The 27,535-nt window shown below is 28.9% G+C and overlaps 1 protein-coding gene across 1 annotated transcript; it reads right to left on the reverse strand.

Moving 5' to 3' along the window:
* Positions 1-6,430: 6,430 nt before the first annotated feature.
* Positions 6,431-23,692, reverse strand: LOC100169104 (paired mesoderm homeobox protein 2). Its single transcript, XM_001950448.5, has 7 exons — positions 23,488-23,692; positions 18,939-19,193; positions 16,544-16,686; positions 16,312-16,419; positions 13,327-13,512; positions 12,783-12,894; positions 6,431-7,042 (listed from the first exon to the last, which is right to left on the reverse strand). Exons 2-7 carry the CDS (start codon positions 19,183-19,185, stop codon positions 6,936-6,938), a joined length of 903 nt encoding a protein of 300 aa, XP_001950483.2. The 5' UTR covers positions 19,186-19,193; positions 23,488-23,692; the 3' UTR covers positions 6,431-6,935.
* Between the last annotated feature and the right edge of the window lie 3,843 nt (positions 23,693-27,535).

Raw genomic sequence — 27,535 nt, forward strand, 5'->3', positions numbered from 1 at the left:
TATAATATTAAATGTAGGTATTAATAATATCAGGTATTTAACTAAATGTAATTATAATATCTATAGGTGTAAAAAAATATTTGGTTTTTTTTTATTGATTATGATTTTATAATCAAAAATATTTTATTTCTATGCTTGGATTTGTACATAATTGCATTATTTGCTTTATTTACTGGTTTACCATTGATTATATTATACAATTATATTAAATATTAAAAAAATACAACAAAAATTTCCTCTTTAGGTTTTTTTTTTTTATTAATTAACCCGTGGAAACTTGGGCCATTGGGTAGGTACTAGGTCTTATATAATGACATAATACATTAATATATAGTAATATAATATTACTTGTTGAGAATGTTGAGATGCTTAAAAATAAAAATTAATGAAACTTCCTATTATAATTTTATGTAATGGCATATGCCATAAATTATATAATATTATATTTGTTGAGATGCTTAAAAACAGTTACCAATTTTGAGCACTTCTCGACACCCAAAGGATTTCTTGATTTTGAATGTATAAAACCAAATAATGAAAATATTAAATAATACATAATGTATCAATGTCAAGCTGTCTAATTGTCAAACGACTCACGTAAGTCGAAAGTCATACAATGTAGGTACATTAACTGGCTTTTTGGCTCATACTAAAAGTTCGTAAAAAAATTTGTTTAAAATGTTTCATTAATTGCTAAATTAAAAAATACAAGTTTTAATTTTAAAATTAGGTGCGTTTAGAACATATTATAAACCATGTTTAAAATATTTTTTACTGAAATAAACACGTTGTAATAAAAACTTGTTTTAAACATATTTTTTTTAAAACATGTTTTTTAACAACCCTGAAAAACACTATAATAATTTTATATGTATGTATTATAGAGCTTATTTGTGTTAAAATTGTACAGTTTTTAAGATCATATTTAGTCTTTTAAGTTTTAATGATATAATATTACTTATTATAAATATATGAAGTTTATATGTATAATTTAATAATTACAATTAAACTAATAACTAGGTATTAATAATTAATTACTTATAAGAGATGTATAAAATCAGACAGTACCTAAGCCAAATATTTTATAAATTATTTATCGGGATAACGGGATGGCCATTGCCACCTATATTATAGGTACTAATATAGTAATATATCTACTACATTACTATCCATAAAAGACAATACGTCAATACTATTGTAATTAGCAAAATGATTATGGCATTTAAAAAATTAGCACCAAATTATTGCAATAGCGTTGCCGCGTTGGCATTGTATACTATGATAGTCAGTCGATGGTATTGCCCAAACGTGACGTCACACAATATACGATGTTGGCGTCAATATATTTGCCGTATGCCGCGTCTATTAGTTTATATGGTCGAAGGTCTGAACCATGATTAAAGATATACGATATACATAATTATCAGTGTTATCACTATTGACGACATGGCTTATTGGCTTACGAGATATTTGAGGTATATCATAAATCGTGGTCACAGGATGAGTTTCAAAAATTGAAAAATTAGAAATTATTAAGTAGTTACATTTTACCATGGTCAACGGTTTTAGATATAGTACTAGTATGTTATAATATACTATGATACACAACTACAATGTAGGTACTTGAACATTATTGTATATTAGTTGGGTACTTATACCAGATTTGCAGCAAATGTTTTGTAAAATCATTTGTGGTATGCATAACAGGTACCTATATATTTTATTCAATTCTCACCATATAGTAATAAAATTAAATAATTAATTAACAATTAGATGAATATGTCTTATATTAATGTAAACTGGATACTTGTATTATATTTTATATCACATAATAATATACGCAGCACCTATGCATTGTATAGGCATTGCATTAGGTATCAAAATACAAAAATATTCATGTATATGCTAGTATAAAGCAAGTATTAAGGCTTAAAAGTTATAAGCAAACAACAAATTTTGCATTACAAATTACAAAGTTACAAATTACAAATGTCAATTATTGTTAATGTTTTTGATAATTCCTTTTATACATTATATAGGTAGGTTAGGTTAGGTTACTTTTATGTACTTTTATAGTTTTATCTATAATCGTGATAACATTGAATATACGATAGTTGATAGTTATCGTAATTTTCCGCTAGAAGCGTTAAACATTAATAAATTCTACTTGCATCAGGGAGTCTAAACTGAACATAACGGAAGGGGTCACAAATTTGTATTATTTTACGTATCAGTTGTGTAACTAGTATATCTTTAGTCGTGGTCTGAACACGCCAAAGAAAATATAATGTGGTTGTCCAGTATCACGAATAATAAATAATAGACCATAATTTATTATTATGGCCTATAGGCATCATATTATTAGTTATTAATCGAGCAGAGGACTTGTAGCATTTGTATATTTTTTAGGCACAGTCACGAAAATAGCAGAGTACGAAACAATTACGTTTCATGCTTTCACAGACCTAGTTTGAAATTTTATTTTGCATATAAATGCATATTATACAATTTTTTATTTTTAGGACATATTTCTTCCATTTTATACTTTTATAGATACACATTTTATATAATTTATCATTTTATCAATAATTTATTTTTGATCGAAGTTTTTATTTATTTATTATACAACCAAAAAATGTTGAATTTAAAATTATTTTAAATTTTGACCATAATATTAATAGGGTTGTTGATTGTTCGCAGACGCATTTTTTTTCCTAGAACATGTATCGAGAGTTAAACATTTGAAACTAAAATATTTTGTCAATTAATTTTTAGAAGTTGAAGAAATTGAAACATTAATTTGAAAAAGTATCTGAAAACTCATAAATTAAAATAATTCTATACTTATTGTAACTTGTAAGGTGTACTTAAAATTTAAATAAAATATATTCTATATGTATAAGAATCTAACTTGATTTTGAAGACGAAGGAAACCGATTTGTTTGTTTATTTATTATTGTTATTATTATTATTACTATTATTAATTATTTATTTGTTTGCACTTGCATTTTTCCATTTGAAATATATATTATTCATTGAACAAAAAATATATTGTTACCTTTTGTTCTACCTTATCTCTATTCTATAATAAAAATAATACAATTTACCACTCCAGTGGTTGAATTCAAAATTTAGGATACATAATTTTCAGATATTAGCAATAACAATAACTAAAATATGTAATTATATTATATTATTTGTATAGCTAAAAAATAGTCATATGTTTTTAAATTAAATTATAAAAAAATAATTTCTTCCGAAGGAAGATCGGGTAGCTAGTCCTTAAAATAATTTAAGAGCATATTATTTGGTGATTTTTTAGAGCTACAAATCCTTTGCCTTAGTTATGAAGTATCTATAATCAATATACAATATACCTACCTATCTAATAAATATTAACTGATAAAATAAACTAGAAAAAGTAATATTAAGAGATTAATGTGAGTGGGCAGTTGGGCGATGAGGGGGTTAAAAAACTTAAACTTTAATTCAATAAGATGCTCATAAGTTGTTGTTAGTGAAAATTAAAAAAAAATCGAGGGTAAATTCACAATATTTTCTTATGAGCTTCTGATGTTAGAATTTTGACAAAATAACGAAAATTTGTAAATAAAAATAAATAAATATATAATAAAATAAATTTGTTCATAAAGAGGTGGGCAAGTGGATTTCGCTCTGCAGTACAGTAGGGTACAAGTGGATCACTGTAATGAATGGTATTACATTTGAATTCAATGATATAATATTATTGTATATAAGAAAAACGATTCTGAGCGAAAACGGTCAGTCAGTTTATGATATTATTGTGAATATAGTAATTTATATATTTACTTATTTACGTGGAACCTTTTTTTAAATTTTCAATCCTTAGTTATGAAAGTTGATCATTTTATAAATTTTCAACTACAAAATAATTATTAAATTTTAAATTTGATAAATTTTGTCAAAATTTGAACTTCAAATGCTTATAAAAAAAATTGTGCGTATGTATTTTTAATATTTTTCAACTATTATTGTACCAATATATCAGGAGCCTTGCATTAAATTTTCACGCTTTTTTACCCAACAAATAACATTTTATTGATATTAATAGAAAAAAAAACTAAAAAAATTGAAAACTGACAATGTCTGTAAACAGCTCAAAACGAGTCAAAATATTTTCAAAATTTGATGGTGTATAGAAAATGAAAATATGAAAATTCAGTAAAATGTTCATGTATCTACAGATATTCGTTTTTGAATAACAATAAAATATCAAAATCGTTACATGAGAAATCGAGTGAATATCCAATATTGTAAAAATAATAAAAAACGCTCATAAAAATTTAATTTAACTTTCCGCAGAGAATTTGTTTATAAAATTAGACAAACTTATGAGGAATCTTGTATTACATTTTCAAATCTTAGATTTAAAAAGAAAAATTTTTATTAATACTAACACTAAAGAATTTGCGCGTTTTCGTGATTTTTTTTTTATTTTCTCAAGATATAATGTTTATAAAAAAAAAATTGTGACTATGTATTTTTAATATTTTTCAACTACTACTGTAAAAATATATTAGGAGCCTAGTATTAAATTTTGAAGCCTTTTTACCAAAAAAATAAAATTTTATTGACATCCATTGAATAAAAAAACTAAATACATTCATCGTTCCACTCAGAATCTAAAATATTGAAAACTGAAAATGTCTTAGAACAGTTTAAAACAAATCAAAATATTTTGAAAATTTTAAAGTGTGTAGAAAAGGCTAATATAAACAACCAGTGAACATTTCATGTATCTACAGTGATTTGTATTAGAGTTACACCAAAAACCAAAATAGGATTTTGTCGCAAACCGATTTTGCGTGAAAATTCCTGTTTTTCTTTAATTTTTTTTTTTGTTTTTATCGGCGCTTGTAATAACTATTGAGAATTTCAACCAGGAATTTTGACCTCCCCAATGCACCAACTAGATTCACTTTCCCATCGAACAAGATACTGAAGTTGAAAATCGAAGTATTATTTCGACTACTTATCGTGTACACTGCAGACACAAATAAAACACACATCATTGTAAAATTAATACATTCATCGCTCCGCTCAGAATCTAAAATAAGAATTAACAACTAAACGATATCGAATGTAAATAATATTAAATACCATGATAATAAAAGCGTATATTATATTAAATTCAATTGTATTTATAGTAGGAACCTATTTGCCTATTTGCCTATTATTTATTTTTTTGTTTTTGGAATTTGGGGGGGGGCATGGCTGTTAGAACGTTTGTTATAGAAAAACACATATTTCGTATTTTAGTTATAGAGACTATATTATAATATTAATATAGCAACGAACATAGGTATACGGACATTTCATTTTTATGTATATTTGAATAGGTAGGTATTTTAATAACGAACAAAAATTAACTTTAATTTAATTTTATTATATAAATTAATAATATATTAAAGTGCTTATGAATTAATATATGGATTACTAATTTTTTTAAATAAAATTACCACAGGCCCCATATTTTTCATACATCTTATCGTGGACAATGGACATACTGTTAGGTCCATTATCCTTAGTACAAAAAGTTAAATAACTAAAAAACTATTGTCCTTCGAATTTTGATTGATAATATTATACAGTAGGTACACTTTATCGCCTGAGTAACCCTGTTCTTGAGTGTATAGTGAGTAGTACAGGTTTTGAAGATCACTGAAGCGAGTTGAAACTATTGAATTGTTATGATTCATCTATATAAAATAGGTTTTTGCACCTATATAAAATCAAATTGGTAATGTTATTTAAAAAATGTATAGGATGACTGCAGTTAATCTCTATACTTCGTGATTCAAAACTCGGATGTTGGCTATGACAATAAATAATAACACGATTATATTACGCTTGTACACAACGTTCCTGTGTTCTGTTAACCTAACAAATTCGATGAGTGTGACATTAACGACAAATCAATAATCTGTAAAGCGTTACATTATTATATCGTATATAAATATTAAATACCTATGTAGGTATATGTTACTAAGTAAGCGATTTAGCGATGTAGTAAATGCATATATTGTGCGTATAATGTAAACTGTATAGACGTATAATATAGTGATACTAATATTAAAGTAAATCCCTTATAATTTATTTAATTGAACGACATGGTAAAAATAGAAATTACGATGTTTAATTTTTATAGGAAAATTTAGATGTAACAATGATAATATTATTGCATGATATTGTCTATCATAATGAACATATTATTATTACACAAATAAAAAACCATATAGGTAGTTCGAATTCAACTTTTCTTGTCGACGAATTCGTTTAAATAATATTACTTTTTATGAATGTTTTTAAACTTATATTTACAGAAACTAATATAAGTTCAAAGTCTACTCAACTAGAATTAGTCAAATATTATATTATTTCAAGTCAAAGAAAATTAGGTAGGTACACACACCAACATATTGTTATTACATAATTAAAACGTGTATATTTACAATTCCGTTTACAATGGTTACTATTTAATATAAATTATGTTATAATTGTAGATTATGTTCAATAATATTAATCAATCGTAAAAATCGAAAAAAACGTAAAAACATCTATAATAATAAATCTTAAAGAATTTCCGAAGTGATAAAAAACAAACCAAACAAAAAATATATATTATATATTTACATAGGTACAACCGTTGTTATAAATAACTTATAAATAGATTGAAGTAAGTCCTACGATATTTTTTGTACACAAATCAGCAAAACAAGTTTCAAGACTTTGACGATTATTCTATTGAGGTTTATAGTAGGTACACGAAAAAGTGGCGTGGCATGGTTTTAAACACAATAACGATTCAGCCCGTTATATAATAATTATTTAAAATAATTCAATTAGCATACAATCATATTATTATGTATCTAGTATCTAGTATCACAGCAACTCTATGTCTGATATTGTAACATTGGTGTGGTGAGGTTTGGATGATGTCCGGAGTTCATTCGCAAAGCCGATAAACTTTTATTGTACCATTCTTCTTCTGGCATCATTCCTGAAAAACCAAACGGTAGATAATTATGTAGGTACCTACTTTACTATTTGATTTATTTCAAACAAATTTCAAATATAAAAGAAGTTGCCGTCAAACAAGTAGTTGCTGTTTAAATTATACGATTTGCTAGGTGATAAATATATATAGGTACATAATATTATATCGTTTACAATCAGTGGCGAGCCGAAGTGGTCAATTTTGACGAAGTTGCGTCAACTTTTCAAAGGGGGTGGTGTCACCCCATGACAGTGGCGCAGAATTACATGCTAAAGCCTGAACTCTTGGCTCTTTTGATCACATTTTATTAACGTCATAACTTTGTTATAAGTAAAAATATGATGGTGGTGGTGGTAAGTAAATAATTATGAAAATGCATCATTTAAAATTGAAGTTCAGCCCGTCACTGTTTACAATAATGTATCTTGTTAGGGGCATGGCCCGTTACCGCACAGACGTGCAAAATACGCATGGGACAAAACCGCACACAGATTTTAAAATACTGGATATCGCATTGCCGCACACGTTTATTTTATCGTCACTTATCGAAAATTATCTATAACGACATTATTAAGCTTTATCTGTAAAAGATTGTATATTCTATTCCAATACTGCATAAAGAGTACAAAGATAAAAATTCAGAGATTGGAAAGTGGCTTAAAATGTTTTTCGGATTACCGTATTTACCGGAAAATTTTATTTCCTATGCTTTTAATGACATTTTATCTGAAGCTCCAAAACATAAAAAGTGCACGGAGTTTGCTAATTATGTACTTGAAAATTATATTGACACTGAACAATTTCCTCCTTCAATGTGGGCTGAAGAACCTAATGGTACAAAAAGAACGACTAACGGTGCTGAATCATACCACAGTTAACTTCAGTTTGAATTTTATATACCACATCCGTCTGTTTTCCAAGTTGTACGTATTAATTATTAAAATATAGTAATAACTAGTAATTATTTTATATTTTTAGATTGGTGTTTTAATAAACCAACAAGTGATTAATGAAGCGAAAATGCGAGAAATTAAGAAGGGAACTGAAGCAATACAGCGGAAATGTGATCGGGAACGAGAAGCCAATTTAGTAGGTATATCAGTACTCGCTTTTATTAACAAACAAACTGACTGTAATGGAATATATAGAAAAAACAGGTTTACATTTTAAACCAATGTAGGTGTCTAAAATAACATTTATGTTTAAATTATTACATTTTTTTTACTATTACTAATTATACTACTACAAATTATGACTAAAAATTATTTTTAACTATTTAAATTTTTATATTTAATACATTTATGCGGTGTCGTACTATTTTTGTGTGTGGTATTGGGTTATGCATTTTGTGCGGTATTGGGTCATGTTTTTGCGGTAATGGATAGCGCCGCTTGTTAGGTCTATTTTATTATACCAAGTACACAGAGGAGTATTATTGGTAAATAAACGAATGAACACTTGATAATATTTATTTCACTATACATTGTTTTTACTAGGTACGCAGGCATAAATATACATTGCTATAATTCCATAGAACATATAAGATATATTATGTTATGGGAAAACTTCAGAAATTCCTGGGCATTTTTTTTGTGTCTATCATCGGTTTTTAGAACAATAAAAATTAAAAATGCTTAAATTTTACAACTTCGATATATTTTTTGCAGAAAAGTGGTAGGATTATGTGGGTCTAGTTGGTTAGGGGTCAAAAGTAAAAATTCCCGGTACTTTTCCTAATAATTAGACAAAACAAAAAAAATTTAGGGAAAACCGGGACATTTTTACACCAAACCAGTTTTCGACTAAATCGAATTTCTTAATTTGTTGTAATTCAAAAACGAATAACTGTAGTAGGTATACTAGGTAGTTCACCAAATTTTTCTATTATTTAAAACTTTTATTATTTATTTTAAAATTTAAACCAAAAATCTGAAAAATGTATAAGAAAACATTTTTTTATAGGCATTTTAAGTTCAAATCTGAACAATATTAAATATTTGAAGTTATTTTTTTGTACCTAATTCAAAAATGTTCTTATAGTAGGATTTGAAACTTTTACGTATATTTCACACAATTTAAAAAAAAAATACATTTTCAAGACATTTAGATTATAATACAATTGTACACTAAATATTGCCTATTTATACCACGTAGTACGAACCTATATTTACACCATTCTATGATAAGTTGGTACTACTTAAAAGTTTATGACTTCAAAATATAATAAAAATATATACTATTATAATAATTAAATATCAATATTATTACAAATATTTTTGGTGAAAATTAATCCAACCTATACTATACATAACTAATAGTAAATTTCAGATCCAGGAAATCATAGACCACATGAAAACCTCATCAAAAAACTTCCATACCTCACTGCTCAACTCTCCTGGCTCACTTTACTATAAACTCCGCGTACATCCGCCTTAACGTAGATTAAAACGTGGACGTCCGCATGACCCTCTGGTTTAACAACTCCACACAATATACAGCAGCTGTTTGTTACTCGTATCATCTAATATTAAGATTTATAACTTGTTATATATATTTTATCTGTTTATACTTTTATATTGTTAATTATTATTATATCAGTTCACTGATAATTAAATTATAGTCAGTTACGTCTCAGCGTAACTATCACTAATGTTAACGTCTTAACGATTACTAATGTACATACTAGATAGAAAATTCATCTTACTATTTAAATTAATAATCATGTTCAAATTGTTAAGAATATACCATTGTAAATATCAATAGATGTAGGTTAGGAACATCTTATCTTATCTTAATAAAAAAAAATAGTACATTATATTAATAAAATAGCAATATAAATACTAAATACATCATAATATAATATAATATAAATATCCTATGCGTATTATTTATATATCACTAGCCGAATTACCCGGCGTTGCCAGAAAAAAATTGCCATTGTTCAACTCTTTTTGTTTGTAACACGCTAAGGAATCAATGTCTTTTTAAGTGTAAATGATTTTAATATTTTAATTTTATTTATAACCATCCCGATCGACGTTGTCCATGAAATTGGCTTGTGGTTATGCGATCAGTATATTATCAGGTAGACCAGGGATCGGCAACGTTTTTGGTATCAAGACTCAAGAGCCACAAAATAAAAATAAAAATTCACGGGCCATATAACTTATTTTATTTACATTTTACAGTTAAAATTGTAAACAAAATATTTAATTCAATTTATTTATGTTTCATCGCTGTTTGGTTTATTAATTTATTATTAACATTATCAACTATCATAATAATGTGATATTTTATATTTGTATATCAATTATAAATTGTAATCGCAGGTCTCATAACGCTACACGGACTGCATGCGGCCTGCGGGCTGCCGACCCCTGAGGTAGACACTAGACAATCTATCTATGGTAGATCGCGGACTCCGCGCGTGGTCTGTACGTAAGTATAAGTAATTTAACTCTAAAGTATCAAAATTATACCTAGTTTGTCGATTTTACTTAATTACCTACGGTGAATTAGTACAATCGATGAACACAAAATCCTATCCTAACCTAACCTAACAATGAATACTAAAATCCGATGAATAACAAAAAACCAAACATTCGTATGTATATAAAGAAGATAAAGAAGAAAAATTAAAAATAAAAATTAGAAGAAAAAAACATGTCTAAAACGATGCAAATAATAATTGATTCACCGAAACCGTGGTTCGGACTCCAGACATTCTATACTAAAATACATAGGCTTATAGCATTAATAATAATTATTAATATTACTAAAACCAAATAGCGATCATTTATAAACAAGATTGTCTACCGTAAGTCTCAAAACCCCTGTTTTAGACCCTCCCCGGGTTGGACCTCTTATCTACCTTTTTTCGCGACAAAATGTAGCCTATCTTTTCCCCAAGATCCAATCTATCTCTGTACCAAATTTCATCATAATCGGATGAATGATTTAGGAATGCATCAAGGACAGACGACAAACAATTATTTTTATTTATATTAATTTTATATTAGATTAACACTAAAATCTTTTAGATGTGGTCAAACCTAGTTAATCACAGAAATATTCTATACAAAAATCGAATATTCGAATAGTCATTCGAATATTTTCTTTCAACTATAAGCCATAAACCTTTCGTCACTAAGCCGGGCGTATATCGATTTCACTGAAATTACCTTTTAGATATTAGAAACTTTTATCTATGCTTGCCGTCGACATTTTTTATGTGTTGATTCCGACGGCTCATATATTATTATACACTTTTACTAAAAAATTGTGACGAGAGGCTAAAAAGTTCGATGATTAAAAAAAATATCGAAAATATCTCATGACTATAAATAGTGTAACTTTCCAGTGAACTTTTTTTTGTATAGAGGTAGAAAAACTTGTTGGGAATATTCTATTAAAATTCTAATATTATTTATGAAAAGAAAAACTTTTATGAATTTCTAGTTGAAAAATAATTTACATCATTTGAAAAAATTCTCATGGCTATAAATAGTTCAAACAGAATTAAAATAGCTTGAACATTACTGTAACGATTGTTACAATGTTCAATGTTGTATCATTACTTATATTTGACAAACATAATAATATGCATAAAAGGTATATATTATAAATTACAATATATACATATATGCTATATATAACAATATATTATAAATTACAATATATACATATATGCTATATATAACAATATATTATAATGTTCCTATTATTTACAATATGCTGACTATATATTAAGCCCTAACTTCTTCCCTGAATATCCTATAAACTGGTCATTCCCGACCACGTTACAGTACCATGTATAAATTCTAATATAAATATTTTATCAAAATGTCGAAAGTCTACGGTTATTTGTTTTTCCTGACGTTTTCTGTATAACTTCTGAGAATTTTCTATATTTACCTCTCAAAAGTACTAACGAGATTTACTTTTTTATCAGAAAAGATGCTGATGTTGAAAATTTGAAAATTTGACTATATATAGTACCCATATATACCTACCAAATGTTGACGACAAACAGAAAAAAACACACATCATTGTAAAATCGATTTTTTTTCGAATCGAAATTTTTTTTTTATTTGAATATTGTAACTTTATATTTGAAGTACACTCCGTATTGTGTCTATAATTTATAACAATGATTTCTTTTAATTTTTTACCAAATAGATTTTAAGAACAAAAAGTTTGGTTATAAACTTTTTATACCTATCAATAAACAGACGTGCTCCTATAAGCCTATGATTATTCCACTAATTTTCAGAAAATAGTGAAACGATTTGAAAAACTACCAACAATAGTATTAGTTTTTAATACAATTTTCAACAGTTTTCAATAACCTTTTACCTTTTCTATGATTCAGAGATGGATTAGGCTACGGTTGAAATTGTTTTTCAAACTGAACGATTTAATTTTGACTAACGATTTAACATTTTAACACATATATTAAACACTCTCACCTAAATTATTGCATCAATAGCATAACAATTTAATTAAGTTCACTTTTAGTATGGAATACAATGATATAATATTAAGGAATTTAATAAACAATATTTGTTATACCCAATAATCATACTTATTTATACACTCGAGTCTAGAGTACTTATATTATGTTTATGAAATCCTAAGCCTTGAGGAAAGAAATAACTTTACCTTGCGTACTACCGAAGTGGCTCAATCAAATAATAGTATACCTACAAAATATTAGTAATAATATAAGCCAGTTATTATATACCTGCAGGTGTCGTAATAGAAGACTGATTAGCAGAAGCAGTTGGAATTGCTTGATGACTTGAAACATTAAATGGCTGGGACATCACTGCTGTGGACATGTAAGAAGATGACATCTAAAACATGTTTGTTGTATTAGTTTACTAAAAACAAAATATAATCGAAGATGAATTTTTATTATAAGTGTCAACAATTTAATAATTATAATTTATAATCAACATAGCTTAAATTTGTTGTCAATAATTTTCTAAAATAACTGATACCTAAATGGATTTATTCAGGTAGGTATAGGTACCTGTGTTTTTTTTTTTAGAAAGTCACAAATATTATAATACCATTATATGGTATCATAATTATAATAATACAAATAATATGATTAACGACATCAATAAATCAAATGTTTGATATAATTATATTATTTAAATAATATACAGTATAAATGATATTATATACTTGTGTGTATTAAGCCACTATTAGAAACATGCTGTGGATAGAATATATTTAACGAGTTCTAACTATGTTAAAATAATAATAATAATATTCTTTACCTGCGGATGGTATCTGTTCATGCTATTCGGGTGCGGGTAAGCTTGGTACGTTCTAGAAGCTGAAGGGTAGATGTTTCTCATCATGGCGGCGCCATTACATCCGGGAAGCATGGAAGGCGGGGCCAAAGCCTTTTGCAATTGCTTTTCCTGTTTTCTGTACTTGGCCCTTCGGTTTTGAAACCATACCTAAAACATCGTCATCGTCATTGTCCAATGCAAAAACATCCTCTCCCCTTTTCAAGTCATTACAAACTCGTTTTATCACTATATAGTGTGTGGGTGTATAAAATATTCGGGAAAGTATGGCCTTTTAAAACCCTGCAGGGAAAACGTATCCCTTTATGTGCCCGGAAATACATTTTGGATGATAAATTCAATTACAGTGCCCCTGTGTGGTGTTTTTGGGGACAATGATTGAGGGAAAGTCGGTGACTCAGCCTGCCTCGATGTCTGCCTGCATCGCGATTAAACGCGTGTCGTATATAATATAACTCTTGTATTATAATATATTGTATTATTTTATACATCACGATTTGTCATGCATAGTGTATACAAATAATGTGTGAAGCTTTATAATTTTTAATTTGTGGTACAACATTTTAGAATTAAATGACGATAACTCGCGTTTAATTAACTTCCTATACCTGCAATTTATTACAAACACATTTCAGGATAACACGAAATATGAAGTAATTACCCGCTGTTATCATATAAAACACATTAGTTATATACCATAAAGTATTATTTTTTTTTTATTAACTTTCAATATTTTTCTTAATCGTTTTCATAAACTAGATCTTCAAAACATAGGAAGTATATCATATTATTTTATTTGTATTTTATGATAAGACATTAAAAATTACTCTTTTTTATAATTTTCTTATATAATTGATCAATTATTTACTTTCCCCACAAAAATGAGTAATGGGGCAAGTGAAACAATCAATATAGGAAAGCGCATAATAATGTGTTTCACTAGCCCTACATAGAAAATTATTTTATTTTTCTTGATCTAAATCATGTATTAATGGTAAAAATTATCCTAGTAAAACCATTTTATAAAAATTAAAATGTTAAAAGTGCTGTATTTTTTTGGTGAATCATGATACTAAAAATATAATTTTCTATTTTAAAAAATATAGTTTTCTACACTTGCCCATAAATTAAAATATGAATGTAAGGCACTAGTTAGTTGAATATTTTCCACTTGCTCAATCGACTGGGGCAAGTGTATAATTTAAAATTTGTTTTTTAATTTGGTTTTTTGTTTTTAAGTAATAATAGTAGCTTAGTTTTAAGAACAGATTTATATTCATGGTATCTTATAGAATGGATATCATTTACTACTAAGGTCATAAATATTAAAACGTAAATTTAGTAATCAGTTAAAGTTAAACTTGTAAATTTGATGTTTCACTTGCCCCCCCTGACCTTAGCTTACTTTGGAATTTTTCACAGATAAGTTCAAATAAACCACTTGAACAAGTTCAGCGGAGGTGTTCATATAAAATGATACTATACATAGTCACTTATCACAAGATACCACAGGATTACAAAAGTACGGTCTGTACTCTGTACAGTTAATACATAATATCTACTATTATAACTTACACCTTAAGAGGATATCAACGCACTATTTGTTTTCTCTTTCTATACCACGCACAACATAGACGAAATGCAACACAGAGTCATTTTTCTATGTTTTTAAATAATCTTAGATTAAAATTCCCTATTACAAAAAAGATAGAGAATAATATTTTTGAGGGAATGACATATCAATTTCATATTTTATGGTTATTTGACTTTGTGCTCGACTTTAAAAATAAACAAAAAAAATTTGTAAATGTAAATTATTTTGAGACAATATTTAGACAAATCGATATGCCATTCCCTCAAAAATATTATTCTCTATCTTTTTTGTAATGAGTGATTTTACTCTAAGATTACTTAAAAACATAGAAAAAAATGATTCAGCGTAAATGCGTTTATATATACGTTTTGTCTATGTTGCGCGTGGGCTAGAAGGAGAAAACAAATGGTGCGCTCACATCCCTTAATACATTAGACAAGATACATTGCCTTTTTGATGTTCCCTTTATGTACAAACTGTTAAACATTCTCATTTCTTTGTCGTATCTTTTATTTCATGTTTTAATATTATATTGTACGATCATGCTTTAAGTTTTCCTTATTTCCTCAATTCTCAAAGATGTTAAGAGGTCTTAATAGGTTATAAGAAAGTTCTAAATTTATTTTTTATTTACATGATGTAAACTAATTAATTAACTTCATTTTATTTTTTCAAACTAGATAATCTATCAATTTTTAACGAAGTACATTTTACAGCATTTATTGTTTACTTTATCTTAAGGAGCAAATTTTTCGAATTTTTCGCAGTTCTATAAAATTTGAAAATTATAATTTATATTTTATTTGCCTCCTTAATTATAAAATATTTTTCCACTATTCTAATGCCCGATACCTATTTAAGAGAGAGGAGTTGATACGTTGTATTATATCAACAAAAATGCCTTCACAGGAAAAACCATCATGTCTAAATAAGTCTAATAGAATTGTCGGATTTTGATAACTATATACTTATTTTTTTTATCTGAAAGAAGAAGACTTCCTATAGGTCGCAATGAACTCCGATTTTTTTATTTTATTTAAAATAACGGTATAAAATAATGTAAAAACTGTACCTAAAAATAAATTTAATCGGCTGCATGTGTCGATGAAAGTAGAATATTATATTCAATAAAATTAACGATTTTAGTTAGCCTATGGAATATGTTTTCGACCTGCATGGCTGCATGCAACAAAAATAATAAAAACGTATTTATCGTCCTAGGATCTAAGGTAACTTAATGTCCGTTCAATCGGCACCTAATTAATAATAACCTAAGTCTAATAATTTTAAATTTCATACGGTATAAAATGTAAAGGTACCTACACGAAAAAATTACAGTATTTATAGAAACTCACCTGTATTCTAGCTTCATTGAGTTTTGTACTTCTTGCTAATTCCTCCCTGCAATAGATATCGGGGTAGTGAGACTTGGCAAAAGCAGCTTCAAGCTCTGCCAATTGTTCCTAAGTAAAAAAAATTATGAACAATTAGTAAACACGTGCACATGAGATATAACGCGCATAATAATTACATAATATTGGCGTGTTATAATGTATCGTTATCGGTTAGTGGTTAGTGGTTACTGACCTGGGTAAAAGTCGTACGGTGTCTTCGTCTTGCTGGAGTCGGGCACGTTGCCGTAGTAGGCGTGTGTCCAGAATGACTTGCACTTATGCTACCTACAGATGTCAAAGGTTCTGTTTTCAATTTTTTAAACGCTCCTTCGGATGCTAAAATTAAAAAATTTTTTTTGAAATTGGTCAACTTATAAAGTTAATGCGTGATTATAATATTATATAATGTTATTAATTTAAAATAAAAACATAAATAACATTCCCTTTCCACTTAATTACTACCAAACACAAAAATAATATATGTTTTGGATTTAAACCTTCTGGTTATAACCTACCTAACCTATACGGCTATACTGGCTATAGTGCTATACCCATGACAAATTATATAGGTATCATCACAGCATTTTGATACGCATCCTCCGCTCTTTAATTCGCCTATAACGTAGTTCTCCACTTCTTATTGGCTGTCAATCATATACATACATATATAACATAGAACAAAATCAACCAATGAGAAGTAGAGAACTACGATATAGGCCGGATGTGAAGAAGATGCGTATCTACTGCGCAAAACTAGTACAACTTTGATGATACCTATATAATTTGTCATGGCTCATATTATTATATCATATTATTGATTTTATTATAATTTTATAATTCCTGAAAATAATAGTTTACATTTTGCTTTTGTAAAATATCAAATAACATTATTCACATTATTCAAATTACTATGGCTTGTAAGTAAATTACATTCTTCCTTTTGCTGTAGGTATTTCCGCGTTTTATTAAGTTTGTTTTTAATTAAAAATTCTCGGTTTGTAGGTACCTATGTTTATGAAGCACTAAGCCACTAACATCAAACACTGTAAAGTTCAGAGTATGAAAAACCTCTTGAATGCTTGTAATTTATTCAAGAAAATTATAGAAGTATTATAGATACTAGTGCACTACCTATATAAATATAGACAACTTTATATACATTTAGAACGAACAAAAATATTAAGTTTGTAATTATGAATTAAATTTAAATAGCTATAAAATAAATATTTTCTTAAAACTTAAAATTAAAACATCGTGCATAAATATATATATTCCACCTATAGCTATAACTATAGGTATTAGGTATTTATAACTAATTGGTAGTTGGTACATATACATTAATTAAATATTTTAGGATAAATATTTTAGTGTAGGCAAGTACATTCATTTTATTTATAAAAAGTAACTCCTAAAAATGTAGTAAAATGTCAACTATCTTTATTTATTACACATTTGTCAAAGAAAACGCCTTCTTATAAGTATATTTTAATTCTTAGAAGCAAGTATTGTTTTTTTCTTAATTAAAGTACCTAGGCACCTAGAAATATTTATTTAGTGTTACAGTAATTTATAATGCATGAATTACTTACTCATATTTTCAAAGTCTGTAAACAGAATAGCTCAGCCCCATTTTTCATTAATAATGATTTAATTAAAATTATGATTTTTATATCATTTAAAAAGTCCCTTTTGAGATACAAGTTTCTTTTTTTTCATTTTTAAGATGAAATGATTTATAGATACCTATCAACCTAACTTAATCTATATAAATTATTTCACAACAGTTTAAAATATATTAATGATTTGAGAAATTAGGTGGCTTTTATCAAATTAATTATTTTAGAAGTAGGTATCTATATAGCTTGAGTGGGAAGTAGAAACTTATTTCTATAAAATTATAACGAAAAAACCTCTTAAGGCGCCCGGTGCCAATGTGATTTTGACCTCAAAAACACGGTTTACGGGAATAATGATCCTGCCCTGTAGAGTTAACCAAATTTGATAATTTTTTTTTTTATTAATAGAGGAGAATATTCTACAGCCCGCATCGAACTCCTTTTTTCGATATTTTCATCTCAAACTTAATTATAAGTCTTTAAAAAAAAGACAATTTTTAGCTTTTTTTATAAATTATTTTATACTATTATTTAAAATAAAATACAAAATCAGAGATCGATGCGGGCTGTAGGAAGTCTTCTTCTTTCAGATAAAAAAATACTCATCAAAATCCGACAATTCTATAAAGCTTGAGAGTTATTCCCGTAAAGCAATTTTTTTCGATATAATACACCCTATCAACCACCCCTAAATAGTTATCGGGTAGTAGATTAGTGGAAAAGTCTTATAATTAAGGTAGCAACTAAAATATAAAATTTAATTTTTAAATTTTATAGAATTGTGGAAAATTTGAAAAACTGGCACCGGGACCCTTAAGAGAACTCTTTATATTAGCAACTATAGCAATCTTGTGTCAATATTTCGGCTATCGTCAACGGCCGAACGTTATAATTTATAAATACTTTATCATATTAAAATAAATTTTATACCCTAATGATATAATTCAGGATTTGTAAATTGAATATACGTACTAGTCTGTTCGGCTAGCGATCCTCGCCCGGGGGACGGCGTGTTGTGGTGCGACGAGTCGCCGGCCGCGTTAACCGGCAGTCCGTACATCGAGCCAAGTTCATTGGACGAGTCGCTGGCCCCCTTCGAGGCACGTTGTTTGTCCACGTGCACCGCGGTCGGGTGGTGGTGGTGGAGGTGGTGATGATGGTGATCGTGATCCATCAAGCCCAATATACCTCCAAGACCCGGCCGCAAATCGTCCATCATGAGTTTGCCTGAAACGAAAAAAAGTCGGCACGGACTGTTGTTAAATACATGCTGTACCTACATCTAGTAACTAATAATACATTTATTATCCACTTATATACGATGGATGGTAAAGGTTGTATGATGAATCCATAGGAGTATTTAGGCTTAGCACCCCCATCCACATCCAGAATTCTAGGCCATCTTAATTTTAAAAATAATATGAACTACGACGTATCTAATATTTGATACGATACCTATTTAAAAATAATATTTATTGTTATCTATGTCGTACGAGTAAATTGAGCTTATTATATTATTGAACTTGTGGCTGATTTTGGTAATACTCATAATATAAATATATAATCACTGTTGTAATTATTTATCAATTATCATAATCTTGTTTCATATCATCACGTCAGAACATAATAAATAATACTTAATAATTAATATCATTTTTTATGTTGTATATTATATATTATTACCAGACATCAAGAGGTGATAATTGTCAAAACTGTATTCTAAATGATATTGACAATGATAATATTATAGTGAATTGGAACACAAACATCGAATAATTTTATTCTAAAAACATACAAATTTCAATTTTTCTAAATTTGTATAGAACACGTCTATCCTCCTTATATTTAATAACCCGACGCCTACGGATGCGGGTGGTAATTATAGGGGTAGTATATGACGGTAAAGCACGATTGAGCATAAAACGATTGAGCATAGACCTTTTTAGCAACACGATTGGGCATAGAATTGTTATGCGATGTTGCCAAATTCACGTTGCAAAATTTTGTAATTTATTATTTTCACATATTATTACACCAATTATTATGATATCTGACGCGAGCCGTGAGCCTAGCCCCTCAGATTTATCAACAATGTTATCGATTAATAAATTAGTACCGGAGTACTATTCCGGAGTACTATTGAGACTAGTATTGATTTATAAATATTTTGAATAATGTGACTAGGTATTACATATTGACTATGAAAACATGATATTTTTTCGCCATGTTTTATTTTGAATCATTATAATTATTTAAATAAATATTTTTATATAATACAGTTCAAACTTGAAAATGGCAACATTGCAGAGCTTTTTATGCTCAATCGTGTTGGTTTTCTTTTGTATTTCAATTTCCTTTGATACGCCGACAATTTATGCTCAATCGTGTCTCAGCCGTATATGAGGAAGTGCATATTACTTTATCGTATATTGTTACAAACTATATGTACTGTCCTATTATAATATGATCTGTCATAGAAGAATGGTCGATATTTGTCCGAGTGAGTGGCATAATTTTATCAATTGGTGCAAAAAAGGAGAAAGTCACATTTTGACGAAATTTAGATTACTAAACCGATGTTATAAAAATATGATTACCTATGTTACTTGAGTTAAAATGGCCAATGTCTCAGATGCAGTGTGACTAAATTAGATTTGATATTGGCCACTTTTACAATAATCGGTAGAAGTATATATCCATTAATATTAATGACCCAACGTCAACATTGACCACAACATATTGGACATTTCAAAATCAATCACAAAGTTTATAAATGTAGTATAGTTACTAACAATATGTGCAATTGAATATTATTATTATAGGTTTTAATAAAAAATTATGTTATTTATTTTAAATTTTGTTTTTTGGTTAGGTTAATTTTGTGTAAATGTGTAAATAAAACTTACATATTTTTAGCCAAAAATAAAATGAGTCATACTCATACAATAAAATAAAAAAAAATTTAATTATGTAACATGATTTTAAGAGTCCCTGCTATAATTTTAAAAACTGGTGAATTTGTTTTTTGAATTCCTGAACATTATCAAAATATGATATTGGCCTTTCTTGCACCAAGCAATATTATCAATTACAATTTATCATAGGTGCCGGATGTATACATAGTTCAAAAATCATAATTCATTAATACATTTTGTTCAATCGTTTTTCATTCTACATGACTGGGAAATGTCGGTAAAATTTTCAGTTTTTAATAAGTTTAGGACGTGAAAAACAAATTTAAATATATTGTAAGTATTGTATATATATTATATTATGCACACTTTTCATATAGTACCTACTAAACATGAAAACATTAGTGAATCTTAGAATTTTAATAATAAAATAATATAGATGTTGTATATTTGTATTGAATATTTACAAGTTTCAAATAACTACAATATAACTATTTATTATTTATATCATTTCGACACTGCAATCATATATCATGTTAGAAGTTTAAAAACACTAAAAAATCACACGATTTATTTTTGACAGATAATATTGGTATTATCAACCTGAACTCTACTAGTATCGAATGACTATTATAAAGTATCCGTTGGTATATAGATAATATATTATAAAATATGACAAAGGCAAGACCTTACTGGCAAGACCTTCATCCACTGACGCTATCATAATTAATTTTTTCTCTTACGGGACACTGTAAAGATATTGAAATGAACACTCATTACTAGTGGGAATATTAATGTTGGTTAAAATGTAGGTAAAATGAGGTTAAAAGAACCACCAATTCCCACCTATATTGGCCCTTAAGGGAATTCCCTGGCATATGAAAACAAGAAAGCATGGACCTCCATTAACCGCCCCAGAATAAAACATATACGGGCCTCACATCAACATTAATCCGTCGTTGGTGACGCTATTATGAGCATTTCGCTCACATAACTGTTATTTTGAGAATCATTGGCTAAAAATTATAGTGTTTATATCAATATTTTTAGTATGCTCATACAAGTTACTAATGGAAATAAATATACATGGAAAATATATAATCTATATATAAACTTTCCGTCTTATTACCATCGAATGTCGAGAGTTACCAGTATTTGCTCGCCGAGGATCGGCGGTCCGACGGCGGCCAGTTATTTTAGCTAAAACATACCAATATTTCTTCCATCATACTGATCGACCTAGTAATGCGATAATAGTTTTTAAAACTGATTTGGATTCGCTGTAATGTCTATTTATAGATTAGTCAGTCCACTTTTCTCAATTTCACCTTTCCAAAAATAATTAAATGTGAGCGAAACGCTAACACGTCACTAATGATGTGAAAACATTAACGTCACAAACTACGGGTTAAATAAAAAGAGAAGTGTACCCTCCTTAGTCCTCATGGCTCACAATGAAACACATAATTACCGAATGCAGGACGTATTGGTCGAGGAAAGGATCAAATCGGAAATTTCTATTACCTACCACCTTTCAGAAACTCAAGCCGGGACCTGCAGACAACATCTTCAATATACTTGAATAGTTGAATTCATATCAATATGACACCCCATCAGTGAAATATAATATATAATATACGTATTAATTATTTAATAAAGTAATTTTTTTTTTTTGTAATTATAATTTAATTATAACTCTATATCAAAAAACATTGTTCCATCCAATCCAATCCAATGGCCTTAGAGTTGCCACGGTTAACTTTTAATAAAATTATGTAGGTATATATATTTAGGTACCTACCTACTTCACAAATCATATATAACAAAAACAATATCTATATAGATAAATGGCTAAATATGAGTCATAACTCATAAGTAAACCTGGAAGAATACAAACAACCATGTGTTCGTGTATACCTATTCTCTTTCACGCTTTTCACAGCGGCAAATCAAAATGTCTATAATATAATATTCGCCAATTAAAATTTATACAGACATAATATTTTATAGTTTCAAACTATTATGTTACCTATCATAAAAATTCTTTCATACCCATATTAAATTCGTATATTTATGAGACTACAAAACACGTATACGTAAACAAGTACATACAATATACACATATATATAAAGTAGCATATAATATATATATATATATATATGTAAAGATTCTATTTTTGTGTATGTTGCGTATATAGGTAAATAGGTACCTTTTTTTATACGACCATGCAAAATTGAAAAATAATTGTGTAGCTATATACATGTTTTATAATTTGCCAAAAAGCGTTTGTAGCTTATCCAATATACCCTCTCCCCATCCCCTGAAAAGCATGTTAGACTAACATATTATCTACAGCGAGAATGTACACTATAAAGATTTTGAAAATAAAAATATTGGTTGCTCTGATATATTCACACGAAATTTGGCAGCGCGTACTTTTATGATGATAAATGTGGACTTATTATACCATAGGTATTATAACTTGATTGTTGGGCGCGAGCGATTGCCGTTCCGTAGCCATCCTAACCGATACCAGACACCAGTACCGCGGCACAAAATATGTTCCTATATTACATCATCTGTACATACACGTGAAAACCAAACTTACCCGAAGACGAGTGTGCCGTACCACCGTGATGGTGTGACCCGTTGTTGAAGTTCAACTGCCTCGAGAACAGAGCGGGGAAAATGTTGTGCGGGTGGTGTGGATCACCACCCGACACACCTTTCAGATCAATCGCGGTGCCCGTTACTGCACGCCGGGTCGCAAAACGTCGACGCTGCTCCGCAAGGGTGCAGGCACGCGGTAGTGGCTATGGCTCTGGTGCAGTGGTAACGACGGCGGTACTGGTGCGAATGCAGTATGTGACTTGGCGACACGGTCTTAACTTTTATTGAAATTGATATTATAGGTATTATATAGATACTCGACGATAATATAATATATATTATATAAATATATATATATATTTATATATACGGTGGCGGTTGCCGCTTCGTGGACAAATATCAATCAAAATACAAAAACAACGCGTAATTTATTTACTATTTTACGGGCAATTATAATAAGTTTATATTATTTTTTATGCAAGCCGTGACGTTTCGGGGAGGACGAAAAATTTCAGTATCGCAAAAAAAATGAAAAACTCTAAAATGTTGGTCGGACGGTGATTATGATTTAAATTGAATTGGTTTGGGATGACCGGAGTGTCCGATTAACGAAAGAGCGCGTCATCCGATGCCAAACTAGAAGTGACTAACGAAATTACGGAGTACTAGTGATCGGCTGACTGGAAAACAGGGACCAGCGGCCGGGATGACTGCAAACGGGCTGGCAGGCGGGGGGACCAATGAGAAGGGGGCAGGGTGCGCAGCGCTGCGACGGCATTGGCTCGGCTCCTCGCCGCCCGAGACACGGCTGCCATAGTTGTTCTCGAGGAGACCGCCTTTGTTTTTGTGGATCCCCTAAACGATAATAGATTTTGTGTGATAGTTTTCATGGGACGTGGCAGGACGAGCGTTTTTTTTCACTTCTTTTTTCTTTATTTTCGCAATTTCCCATCAACTATATAGGTATATTAAGTATAATATATTAAAGTCCCTATACTCTCACGCACACATAATACATATCACATTTATTATTATTATATATTTATATAGATATAATAGGTATACCCTTCCTACAGCGGTTCCTGTTAATTTTGCGTTCGCTTTGATTATTTTCAACATTGTTTTTTCTTAGTTTATTTATAGAAACAATCATAATAACAAAGCGCAATGCTTATATTATGTATGTACTATGCATAGATGCATTGTACCTATATCAGTACCTTTCTATAATAGGTACTAGCTGATCCCGTGCACTTTGCTGCCCGTAAAAAATGGCGCAATACTTAAATAAATTATAATTATTAAACTCCTTTTGGATGTAACTCAGTGGACTCGCAGCCACGCTTGGTAAGCAATCCGACTACGTCATCGGATTGCGCACAAAGTGCAACTCATTCACTGCAATGTCCAAAAATGTGTTTGATGAAAGCTTGTACCTGATCTGCCTAAATAAATAATGGCAACCAATAATGAATAAATACTAATTTCTACTAATTATTTCTCCTATAAACAATAGCCATCATATTACGTATATAATTTACACGTACAACTTTGTTTTGCTGATTTTAACCACTTAAAATCAAATTTTGCAAAATCTTTTCTTAGTATAGGTACACAGTGATATTATAATATTAATCGCTACCCTCAAAACTTCAAATTGATAGGTTTAATCTAATCTAATAGATTCGGATCTGCGTTTATTATAAATCACTAATCAGTCACTCAGGACAGTCTCGTATATAATATAATATACAGATATATTATATATTATTGATTATTTATACTATACCCAAATATAAACATACGTAGTTTTAACTTAAAATATTAAGTTGTATATACAATATTGTGTACATAATTTAATGGATATTGTGATGCAAACGTATATGATTAATTATGAACATTATTTAAATGAAAAACCGAAAAGGAATTAATAAAATAAATAATATTAATACATTGTTAATTATTAAATGTGATCTTCTCTATCGAATTATTACAAAAATGACATACCTCTAACCAGTGCCGTATTTACGGGGGAGGGGGGGGGGTACAGCTTTTTCTATAGATAGCTATATTAATAATCTATTTGAATTTTTGCTTTGTAAACAAGGCAATTGTCATGTTTGTATTTCGTTATCAAACGACGGCGGCGGCTACAAGTACAGTTCATATTTTTTCAGTAAAATAGAGAATATTATCTATTACGCTGTAAGTACCAAATAAATATATAATAAATTAGTAAATAATAATAATAGCTCATTGATCTGATGAGAGCCGTAAGGAATATATTCATTTTAATAGCTAAAAACATTAATGTAATTTGCGTGGCGTTTACTGGCCGACAATTAGTGTTCATTTAGAACCATGTTTATCTACGTCCTATTTATTTTCTGATATGGACGATTATTGTCTTAATTTCATATTTCTAAAATTTAAAAAATTCTTTCGTAGGTATCACAAGACATTTTGCATGCACTTTGTAAAAAAAATGACTATTTGATTTTGTACTTTAAAATTATAAAATATACTTGTGTTAAAATTAGCCGATGAAATTTAAAATACCTATTAAAATATAATAAAAAACTATTTTTGTATTCTTATATGATCTATAAAAATTATTTTTTTATATCAGTATAGGTACCTATCTATATTATTTCGGAATTATTGGACCCCCCCCCCAGAAAAAAATTGAAAATACGCCACTGCCTCTAACTATACCTATATATTTACGTTGACTTGTACAGTATTATTACCTATGTGCACAAAACTTGCCACAGTGTTCAACTCCCTCAAATAAACCATAATTAGTTCAGGAGCTTGTATACTGACGGTTTGCCCTTACACATTTTTTTTTATTATTATTAATTAACCTGAGGCAACTTGGGCCATTGGGTGGGTTTTAATTGTGGGTAGGGTACTATAGATTTTATACACGTGTGTATTTGTTAGTTTGGCAGATTTTTTTTAGCGGACACCCGGAGGTATATCTGCCATGCCCGGGTGGAGGATGGTGGCACTTCTCTCCGGACACCATGACTTGCCCGAAGAAAAATGCCACCCGCATCCGAGATTTTGAAACGACACCTTAGTCCACTCGGCCACTCCGTCCCCCATTAAACATTTTATATTCTGAGTGGAACGATGAATGTATTGATTTTATAATGATGCGTGTTTTATTTTTTTGTGTCTGTCATCTTTTTTTAGTACAGTAAAAGTGCTTAGATTTTCTTCCACAGTATCTTCTCTGATAGGAAAGTGAATCTAGTTGTTACTTGGGAGGGGGGTAAAAATAAATATTTTCCAGTAGTTTTCAAAAGCGTCGTGAAAAACAAAAGAAAAATTAAGGAAAACTGGAATTTTTACACAAAATCAATTTTTGACTAAATCGATTTTTGCTTGAAATGAAACTTTCACTGGTTGTTTTTATTTGCATTTTCTATACGTGATTAAATTTTCAAAATATTTTGATTTGTTTTGAAGTGTTTAGGGACATTTTCAGTTTCCAATTTTTTAATTTCTTATTCTATAAATATCAATAACATTTTATTTATTGGATAAAAAAGCTTGATAATTTACTCCTAATATATTATTTCAAAGACAGATGAAAAATATTAAAAATCTATATTAGTCCAGTCAATAGGGCTCCAAAAAAGTCGTTGCCTTGCAAAAAATACTAACGTTTTTAAGCTTGGCAAAAAGTTTCGTCTTGAGGTCCTGATTGACCAAAAAAAAAATTCGCTATCCTTTAAAAGTTCACAACCGGCCGCCATCTTGGATTTTAGTTGAAATTTTCCAATTTTTTACGATTTTTTTCTAATATCTCTAAAATTATTAACTTTACGCTAAAAACAGTCCTTATAAAAATTGATGATCGTAAAATTTGTGACAAGAAAGGCTCCATAAAATGTTTGCGTAAGAGTAATAGATAACCGAGAAAGTCCAACGGCCGTCATAGAACGTGGCACTGCGCGTTATGATGACATATACGTATATATTATAATATGTTCGTGATATTACCTATAGGTATAATTTCGGGATTTATTATTATT

Source organism: Acyrthosiphon pisum, chromosome A2 (assembly GCF_005508785.2).
Source record: "Acyrthosiphon pisum isolate AL4f chromosome A2, pea_aphid_22Mar2018_4r6ur, whole genome shotgun sequence".
NCBI classification, from domain to species: Eukaryota; Metazoa; Arthropoda; class Insecta; order Hemiptera; family Aphididae; genus Acyrthosiphon; species Acyrthosiphon pisum.